A 10448-nucleotide genomic window follows, 5' to 3' on the forward strand; every position below is an offset into this window, starting at 1 on the left:
CTCTCTCTCTCTCTCTCTCTCTCTCTCTCTCTCTCTCTCTCTCTCTCTCTCTCTCTCTCTTATTCTCTTTCTCTCAAGACAGATTACGTAAAGCTCGCTATTGTTTTCGATATAATGGCGGAAATCAAAATGAAATGGAAGTTAGTAATGTTAGTTGTAATGTTTTGTCAAAGAAGTTGCCAGAACTGATTCTATGTAATTTACTGATACAACGATCTTGAACTAATTGTAAAGCGGATTGCAAACTAATTCTTAATTCTTGAGTGCTAGAATTAGTGTTGAATTAGTATCTTTTTACCGTAATTTTCAGCAATCCTGCTTTTTTCCTTTTCCCATTGAGAAAATGAAAAGTATAATTCCAACGTCAGTCGTGTGTCAATGAATATCGGAACGTTTGATTATTTATTTATTCTCAGAGTTGTAAAATACTAACAGCGACCGATAAGCTAAAAATGACTTTTCATTTGCGTGTTATTTTTCGCTTCTATCGTCCACCTAAAAATACAAAATAAAAATTTCTCGATGCTTGCAAAGTTTCTGGTATATCAAGAGAGATACGAGACAAGACGCTTAATACGACAATATTTTTTATGTTTTAGGATGGATTTGCTCCACAATATAATCAAGACAATATTTATAACATTCATCTTATGGATACTTTATAGAAAAAATATCCTGTCCAATATCGTAAACGCAATCGCTTATATATTCTATATAAATGTCTGAGGGTTACTCCAGAACTATTCACACCTGCTAATAGGCTGCAGCATTTTTTTTTTTAATTAATAATTGAGGTATCAGAATCATAAATATATAATTATTCAAGCGTGATTGATTTTTCGACATCATCACTTATTGGCTATGGTTATAGGTAAAAAGATAGGAAGAAAATTTTTGCATCACTTACGTTCGATATATCCAATATTTTGCTCATAGTGACTTGGGGAGTAAGGATATGTAAATACTGCGAACTATAACATGTGAGATAAAACATATCACATTGCTATAATTAGTAATCACATTTTATTGATGCCGCACTCGTTCTATCTTCTTACCGAGAAATGATCGTTGATCTAAAGTTACATATGCAGATACCGTTATGGTCTCATGACTTTATATCCAAACATGTTATATAGATCGATAGACAACCACATTTTATCATTATAAAGAGAAAAAGTGTGGGAAAGCATCGAAGTTCACGGTTAGTATGTTAAAGATCACCGATCTGCAACTTACCGTTGCGCCACCGATCTTTATCGATCGAGATACGCGTCACCCATGCTTCCAGGAGCTATAAAATTAGATCATAATATAAAAATAATGAACTGGCGTGCGTACGTGTATGCGTGCATGCGTATCCACAATTGTGGTCACGCGATATTTTAATACTGTGTCTCTACGTGTACGCTATTATTTTCGTGGAAAACTGCCATCGTTTCAGGTATTAAGAAAACCCGTTTCGCAATTCAGGGAAAAACGCGACCTGGTCGGTCCGGATCGTCGTGAAACTGTTGGCTGAATATGCAATTTTACGCCATCGATTATTTCTCGGTAGAAAGGCGAAGTATGTATGATATCGAATTTATTTGATTTTGTCGCCGTTTCTCTCTCGCCTCATGCTGACGCATATCCATATGAAAAAAAAGATTTCAGGTCGAGAATGAGGACCAGACGTTAAAAATTCGCCGTGACGAGAAATGATATCTGTTACTGCGAGCATAAACATTCAGCTGCACTAAAACACGGTTGAGATAATTGAGGGCAATCGGATTTGGATAGAAGTCTCCTTATTAATGGAATCTTTCTGCTGCTACGACTGAGTTTTTCATTTGATTATCAAATAACAAGAAATTCAGCACTGACAGAATTGCTTTTTGTGTGCAATAGAATTGAACATTGGAGACACTGTGTCAGTATCGATACTGAATTTTCGCGTCCAGAAGTACTCGCCATTGATCGTGGATAGGGATATAAATATGTTTAAAAAATATCAAAATAACCGTACAATATGATAGATTTATAGTGCGATTCATTAGATGTTACAAACGCTTTGAAGCGCGTATGGAGGAAATATGATTAGTCCAAATACGGCGTTTCAAAGCATTTGTAGCGTCTAATAAATCGCACTCTTAAAGTAATTGGACTAATTACTTTAAGAGTGCGAACCGGATTCATTCGCTAAGGCCGTCATTCTGAACTCTCTTATATCGATAAAAATATCTTTAAATGTGTCTGAGATCCAAGCAGAAAGCTTATAAGTTACATTTAGAGATACTTTTATCGATAAAAGAGAGTCCGGAATAAGAATTTAAGAGATTAACAGCTATTCTTGAATAGGCACGACGAAATAAAGAGACTCATGTAAAACACAACATAAATAGTCGCGTATGGAAATTACCCAAGTTAGATAATAAAGCACAGAAGTACAGATTTTCAATTTTAAATCTCATATATGCATTCGCAGCACTTAACATTACTTATACGAGATAAGGAAACACCACAGTGCGGTGAAGTAAAAATTGAGAAATATTCGCTTTCTGCGGGATATAATAAATAATGGAAGTGCACTTTACAAGTTTAGCTAGCTACGTCAATCGTTTTATTTGATGGAACCAGCGAAAGTTAGATCGAGTTGGAGGGCGATTAAATTACGGAAAAGAAATTAAGATAAAAACCTTATCTTACCGATTGACCGGGGCACAACCCTAATTTTAATTTATTTGTTACTTTATTCTTTAATCTTACGTACTTTACATATACGTAAAATTTTAATCATACCGATTGCTACATCGCAATCTATTGCGCACGCACGTCCTGTCTTATCGTGCGAAAATATAACACTCTGTACGTCATTGGATTATTACATTCAAATCGCGATAGATCCAAGTAGGTAGCTTATGTAATTATTACTTCAAATTAGCGCATGCACGCACGTCACTATGCTCTTTTTTTCCACCTCGTCAGCCACGGTAACATACGTTTATTCGTTGTTGCACACATTTTATCTGTTTCATTAATCGCATACAAGAGTGACGTCATATTGAACACGCGCACGAAGTTTTTATATAGCACAACGTTTGATTAAAATGCACATTATTACGTTCTGCAACGTAAGAACGTGCGTGCGAGCTAGCAAAAGCCGATTAAATGTGATTTTCCACCTGCGCCTCTCATGCGTGAAAAAGAAAAAGGCGGGCACTGCGGGCAACCGTTTACGAGCGGTTTTCGTCGGGAAACCCAGCCGTTACACTTAGGACGAAGAGGTGTTATCGACGAAACGACCGTGAAGGACTGTGTCACAGCCGCGATAAACTATGGCTGACATAATTCAACATTGAACGGCTTCCGCGGCGAAGTGCGTCCGAACAACGCGAAATCAGGACGCTTTGCGTAACCCGCCGTGCTATTCACCCAATCGGATTCAGAGTCGTTACTGATCAAGCTCGTTGCGTACGCGTGAGCTTGTCGGCGCTTTGAGTCAGGCCTGATCTACACCTGCTACGTCACGAAAACCGATAATGAACTAATCTCGCAAGGAAAATCGCACTACTAATGGTAGGTTATGATACCAGCGCGCTGCACCTCGAGTTATCCGCGTTATCCGCGGCTTAATCGTCCGCTGAGCGGTCTCCGCGGTTCCCAGTAAGTAATATATTGACGTCACACGTGCGAGATGCACCTTTCCCTTGCAAGAATAAGACCGTTGCGCAAGATTGTTGGCATTTTAGAATAAGACAGTCGCGATCGCCCGCGTATCTCGTGACCTCCACGCCGACACTCCGATCGCAAGCTCGCCAATCGGTCATCTTCACGTCGAACACCGTTTTCGCTTCTGATGACGTGAGAGGTATTCTGAGAAGCGTCAGGACAAAGTTACACTTTGCGTTGTTTTAGTTCAGCCTCGAGCACGGAACTTTCGCGGTAAAATTGAAGCAAGTTTCCAACTGACGAGAGTCTCTCGGACGCAACGGAGGATCAACACTTAGGAGCTCTTTGAGCAAGTTGGGCTTAGTTAGAAACCGTAGTCACTATGTTGAGCATTAATCGATTAAAAAATTCTCTTTGACTAAAATTATTGGCCAGTCATCAATCAGAAGTGATCGACCGTCATGTGTAAAATTGCAAACAAAGTTTGATCGATGAGATTGATTATTAATCAACATATAATCAATTATATCAAAATTTGATTAATAATTAATTTCATCAATTGACGAAATTATTTGTGACTTTATACATGATGTTCGATTAATCTTGATCATTGATACGCCGATTATTTTAGTACAAGAAATGAATTAGTGAATTAGTGCTCGCAGTGTTGAACATAATTTGATTAAAATTTTCTTTGACTAAAATAATCGGCAAATCGACAATCAAAATTAATCAACCATCATGTACAAAATCACAAATAATCGAATCGATTGACAAAATTAATTATTAATCAGCTACATCAAATGTCGTCATGTGTCCTATCTCGAGTTTCAATTCGACACGTAAGAGACACGTGCAAAATAATTTTCGCAACCGATACGCGGACCCGAGTGCGTTTCGACCGAGACATGACCTCGCGAGAACCGCTCGAGGAGCGTTCAACCTGCAGTCTGAGTCCACGTGAAGACGAGGACACCGTCTGATTTGCGTGTCTCCAGAGAATTCCACGCGCGAACGCACCGATCGGTGGCCTCGTTCGCTCGCAATGAGACGATATTCTTATCGCCCGTATATTGCCTCGTGCAATGTACGTCTGCATATGCGAATTAAATGGCATATAAAATTGTCCCTTCTTCCCTCACTCCTCTCACTTCCTCTTTCTCTCTCTTTCTTTCTTTCTCTCTCTGTTTGTTTATCTCACTTTCCTTGCTCACCGCTGCTTATCACTTCTCCTTTGTCACGCGTGCTCCGACTTTATCAATCGCGCTATGACCAATACGCGCGATCCGCGCGACTTGCGTTTTACACTGGATTCCGGTAAGTCACCGTATTAATAGCCGGTCCTACTTCCTCCTGCGGTTTTTCCAGTCTCGACATGGAGTGTCATTAAACCTAGCGTAAGGGTACACAATATTGTTGTGCGCGAAGACGCGGGCATCGTGGCGCGATCGATCGAGTCGTGTCCTCGAAATATAATAGACAATTAGAACACCGTTTCTCTCCTCTCCTGCGCCGTTCTCCAGATTCTCTTGCTTGGCAGTCGTTCCGGTCGGCTCGGAGCGGGCCATCAACAATTCATGACGAGCAAGCGCGCCAACCGGTGGCTTTCACTTGCATGAAAATGCACCCCGAGGACCGAAAATGTCTCCTGAATTGTCAGTTGACTCTCCAGTGTCGCTTTATCTGCGGCGTAAAAAATGAAGGAGGTCTTTATCGATAGAACGTATGTCTTGCAGTATTGTATCGTACCTCGCTATCGGAGAGAAGTCAGAAATTAAATTCGCGTCGAAGTCTACTTTGAATTTAATCGAGCAACTCGATCCACGTCATCTGTCCTGACGTTCTCTGTGTGCGTTTCATAGAACCTAGGTCATGCTCGCGCGACGACTTTTCCGTCTGATCGACAGCAACCGCGTGTATATATTTAATAATTAATCGCGTCGATATCGCAGATTGTGTGATTGTTTTACGAATCTCGTGCGAGAAAAATTTGCCGCTCATTATCGCGAGTCACATAGCAGTTGGTGGCTCCTCAATCTTTAAGTGTACGCTATCTGTTTACGTTTACTTAAGAGCTGATAATGATCGGTTAACCAGCAGACCGAGAAAGGATCGTGACTAATTTGACTCGCGGACGTCGTAATCGAGAGTCGATCTCTGAACGCACTTGGAACCGGTCGGCCTTCCCTCGGAAGTGGTTCCGCGACGATGCGACTCGTTCTCAGCGCGAGAAACCGAGGAAGCAGGAGGGCGAGAGAGGAATAAACGAGGGAACGGCGAGGTGACGAGAGGAGAGGAGAGAGAGCACACGCTTATTTATACACGCGAATTCCGTGTGCGCGCACGGTGGCCCGCGCGGCGAGATTTGGCGATTCCGCCGGGTTCACGAAAGAATAGCGCTGAAATTAATGATAAGCGTGTAAGTATAGAGTTAAGGAGAGCGAGACGTTACCGGGGGCGCGGCGGAATGGTCGGCAGAAATAAACCATCCCAATGAATCAGAAACGCTCCGTGCGTCGCTCCGACGTTCGCCGGAACCTTTTTCGATCTTTATTGCAGAACAGATGCAGCGCGTCTGGTGCCAATTCTTCGCGGCGACGTTGGTGTTGGTCAACGCACCTAACGAAGCGCCCTGCCGAGCGACGCCTTGTTACCCGTCAGCTTGGAAGTGGACACAGAAATCTGATCTGTCCCCGTGAAATCTTAAAATCGTCAAACAATCGTGCATCGTTCATCGGTGATATGAAGTAACAAAGTAAACGAAGTCAAATAATCAATGTATGATAGCGCGCGCGCGGATTGATACGAATTATTCACGACGTTTTGTCAAAAGTGCTTTTGCTACACTGAGAGGAAAGATTTGTTATTCTTGCGGAAATTATATAACCTTTTTGGGCGATAAATATATTTCTTCGTTGTCCCCAAAGATGAGTAGTGTATGAAAAAAAGAGATTAAATGAAGCAATTTCTGCTGAGATATAGACGATTCGACTGCAGTTATCAGAATTCAGTGGAAATTATTGAAATTTCTAGTTAACTTAGACAGAATTCCGACCGAAATTTCTGAATCATTCATATAACATTGGGAGTGGATCCATCCGATCAAACTCACAATTAATCTTTCCGCGCGTAGGAATAGGTATATGAAATTATTATCGCGAACTCTACAGCAGCTTTTGCTGCAAGGATGATCCTCGCGATCATTGCAACTGTTTCGTTGCGCAATTATAGTCACGCAAATATCAAACATTTCTTTTTCGCAGCACAATTGCTATGTAAACATTTGCCTCGACAGTTTGGTCCTTATTATTTTACTCCCATTCGTTGGCGGTTAACGTATTCCTCTGCAGACTGTGTTGTAGCGCAATTACCACGACGTCTCGTTTCGAGAAGCTGTGGAAAATAAATCTTCCGCGATGCTATACATAGTGTAGCCTGATTTGCTTCTCAAAGTGTTGAAAGTGTTGACCACGCGCGATTTCAAAATCGCTCGTGCAAGCGAGCGAACGTCTTTTGATCGCGATTGCGTATGTATGTGCACCGGTCGACATTTTTCCTACGATATCTGTGTAAATATTAGCATTATCTGTAAAGTGCTTGTGCCATTGATATCTTTTGGCGGTCTCAATGCGCGTTTTGCAATTCACGCTTCGCATGCAAATAGAACAGCTTTCGTGTATACGTATGTATAAGAGAGGATTTTAGATTTTCATTTAAAGGCACACCAGTCTGCGCCCCTCCGAGTCCCCCTTTCGTGCATCTTCGAATTTCAACGTGGCCGTCGACTCGCGTCGTCGCAGCCGTAACGTCTCTGTTGTCCTCTAATCGGAATTTCATTCGTCGTTTCCCGTGTAATATCGAGCTCGCTTTTAACACCCACTTTCACATTTCATCTCGCCCCGTCTTCGCGTCTCGCGAAAAACAGAGAGAAAAACACGAGTCGCCGAGCCCATTGTGCGCGCCCTCAGCACATGATCTCTTTGTGCAGGATGTGGATTGTTCGGTGCACGACCGCGGTAAACAATTCGCCGATGTTGTATGCGCAAGCAAGGCGCAATTGTTAAAACAGAGCGAGCCTTGAATACACCTCGTTACCTACGCAGAAATCCAATGTGAAGCTAAAAATAAAAACAAGAACCGACGGACATCGGAGATAAGGCCCAGTCATAATAATGCTTTCGAATTAATGCACACTACTGTATAATACGATCGCCCCCGACGCGATATAAAGCTAGGAACATATTCCTTCATGCCCTCTGACATGCATGCTGACACATAGCTCAGTTCACTGCATAGATCCTTCCAATGCAATTCATGCGGTGTCCCGCCGAATTGTCGATCAGCACACATGTAAGAAGGCATGAAATCGTGTGATTCTAGCTTTAGCGGCGAGGCGACGCGACAGCGAGCTGAATGTATCTGGAGAATAACGCGAACGACGATGACATCATCGACAACGCATGCGCATTAATGGCCGCCTCGCCATGGCCGTAGCGCGCGCGCGACGACTCACGAAATTGGCGAGAAGGCGAGTGGCCGAATTTCTTTCATAATTTCCAGCGAAATCTATGGCTCCACTCGCTGTCTGTTTCTGTGCGTTCGTCGCGCATCAATGACGCCAAAATGACCTTCCATTTCGTTCTCGGGGAACACTCGAAAATGCTTTGTGCGAAACTAACCGCGCATAACCTTTCGAGGACTCGTATGCGCGCGTGAAATATCCGCAAATGGCGCTCACCATTTGAAAGAGATTTGATCAAAATACGAATTGGAGATCCCTAAACATAAATCTGGAATCTTCGTTAGTTAGAGTAGTTACGTAAGGATGGTGAGTTCGATAAGAAGGGAAGCGTGAGCGCGATAATACGAATATTTTCACTGATACGACGCAACTGATACGTTTTCCGACGACCTTGGCGACAGCGCGTCGTCGTCACGTCCGCTTCAATACTGGCAAGATCCGAGATACAGCGGACGTTTCCACTTGGAGAGCGGGTGCTGGGGAGCCCACAGCAGTTAGCTACGCTCCTGGCGACCGCGCAGGTGATTATGACGATGACGTGCCGCGAGACGGCGTCGCGTTGCGTCGCCGGCACGCGTACAGGCCGCGCCAGTCGTGGCCGCGTATCGCCCGGGATCGGCACGTAATCCGTCGCGTACCCGCGAGACAACGCTCAGACACGCGAAAAGCGTGAGATAACGATCCACGAGTCGCGCGTTTAACCGCGGCCTTCGTCTGTTCGCCATCTCTGTCTCTTTCTCTACGTCTCTTCGTTTTGCGGCGAAGGCGCGCGCGCAGCGTTGCGCAGCGGGTACCAGGCGCTCATTGGGCAGGAGCACGCTGGGAAATACGCGCGATTAATAAAGGCAACGGAGCGGGCGCGGAAATTCCAGAAAGCTGGATGAGCAGTTTCTTCGGCTGCTAATGGGAAAGCGGAGAGAAGAGAAAAAAGAAGAGAAAAGCGCGAGAGATAGCACGGCTGATAGCGACGGTGCCGCGTCGCCAATTCGACAAAAATTGCGACCTGAGATAAGGAGAGTGTTCGCTCGATATTGAAACCGCGCGTACAGCGACACACACTCTCTCTCTCTCTCTCTCTCTCTCTCTCTCTCCTTTCTCTCTTGCGAATCAGACTTCGTTCCGATCGCGAGTGTCTCTCAGCCGCAAAGTGTGCGTGCGCTGCACTTGTGAGTGTGCTCCGTGTGCGCGTGAGGTCGAATCGTTCGCCGAATCGCAAACTAGTCTGTCTGCCTAACATCTTGGAGAAATCGCCGTCGTACCGCACGGCCAATTTTTAAGTAACTCGAGTCGTTCAGCTGCCAAAACAACGAGGCTTGTCGAAATCGATTTCGCTCGACACGTACTTTCGCGATCATCGAGGAAGAGGGAGAAAGAGAACGAGAGAGGATCAGCGACGAGGGAACATCCGACTCGTATCTCCTCAAAACAAGATAGAGCTGCAGGCTGACGAGATACTAGAGAAATATTGACGGAGAAGCAGGCTTGGCAGACTCGTTACCGTCCTAGGATAAAAGAGTCGTGGATTTTAATACGAGACACAGAAGCCGAAGGTGCGAACGGGGGAGCGCAGTCTGCGCTCTCGCGATAATTCGCAAAAATTCGCGAGCCGCAGGAGGGCGAGGGGAATGCGCGACGGAGATATGGAAACTACGTGAAGCGTGGAGTGTCGCCGCGTCGTGATAAGAATCGCGAATCACCGAATCGAGATCGACGCAGAAACAGCCGAGTAGTAGCATCGAGCGCGAACGATTGGAGCGTTTGCTGAAGTGTTTTCGCGGTTTCCCAGGGCACCATCGCGAGGCGAAGGGTCGCGCGAGAAGCGCGCTCTCGATGCGCGTCCCTGCGACGCGATTATTCGCAATCGTGTGACGGATTCACGAACGAGCGTCGGGCAGACTTTGCGAAAGCGTCCCGTCGGCAGCTGCGGCGCCATCGGCTCGGCACACGAAGGAAACGCCCGAGGTAATTAATTCGCTACTCTCTTCGTAACCCGCGTTGCCGAATCGACGACCGACTCTGGTCCGGTCGGTTTCATCAAACCTCTTCCTAGTCCGTTTAACCTACTGAAACCGTATTTATTTACCGATTATCAAGGTCAGATCTTCTCATACGGTAAAGTATTCTTTAAAAGACGCAGTATTTTTTAAATGGCGCAGCTTCATAATAATAATAATAATAATTTTAATACTCACAAAACATCTTTCAATACATATCTAAACATACATAACTCTCTCTCTCTCTCTCTCTCTCTCTCTCTCTCTCTCTCTCTCTCTCTCTC

At 44.4% G+C, this 10448-nt stretch overlaps 2 protein-coding genes across 6 annotated transcripts in view; both read left to right on the top strand.

The window, feature by feature from the left end:
- LOC116843038 (putative fatty acyl-CoA reductase CG8306) overlaps positions 1 to 2449 on the top strand; it is an 8606-nt gene extending 6157 nt beyond the window's left edge. The window contains exons 9-11 of one of the 5 annotated variants that reach the window (XR_004377822.1): positions 600 to 794; positions 872 to 980; positions 1647 to 2449. Coding sequence is in view for 1 of the 5 variants with exons in the window: in XM_032813042.1 (XP_032668933.1) it covers positions 600 to 726 (127 nt within the window). In the remaining 4 variants the exon portion in view is untranslated. Of the gene's footprint in view, positions 1 to 599 lie in introns of all 5 variants that reach the window. The other 4 variants (XR_004377819.1, XR_004377821.1, XR_004377820.1 and 1 more) reach the window with 4 other exon arrangements.
- Positions 2450 to 9256: 6807 nt separating this feature from the next.
- Positions 9257 to 10448, top strand: part of LOC116842994 — a 16412-nt gene continuing 15220 nt past the window's right edge. The window contains exon 1 of the mRNA XM_032812910.1: positions 9257 to 10132. The gene's annotated coding sequence lies outside the window, so the exon portion shown is untranslated. The remainder of the gene's footprint in view (positions 10133 to 10448) is intronic.

This window comes from Odontomachus brunneus, unplaced genomic scaffold, assembly GCF_010583005.1.
Source record: "Odontomachus brunneus isolate Ranch 3 - 2012 unplaced genomic scaffold, Obru_v1 Obru_scaffold_029, whole genome shotgun sequence".
Classification (NCBI taxonomy): Eukaryota; Metazoa; Arthropoda; class Insecta; order Hymenoptera; family Formicidae; genus Odontomachus; species Odontomachus brunneus.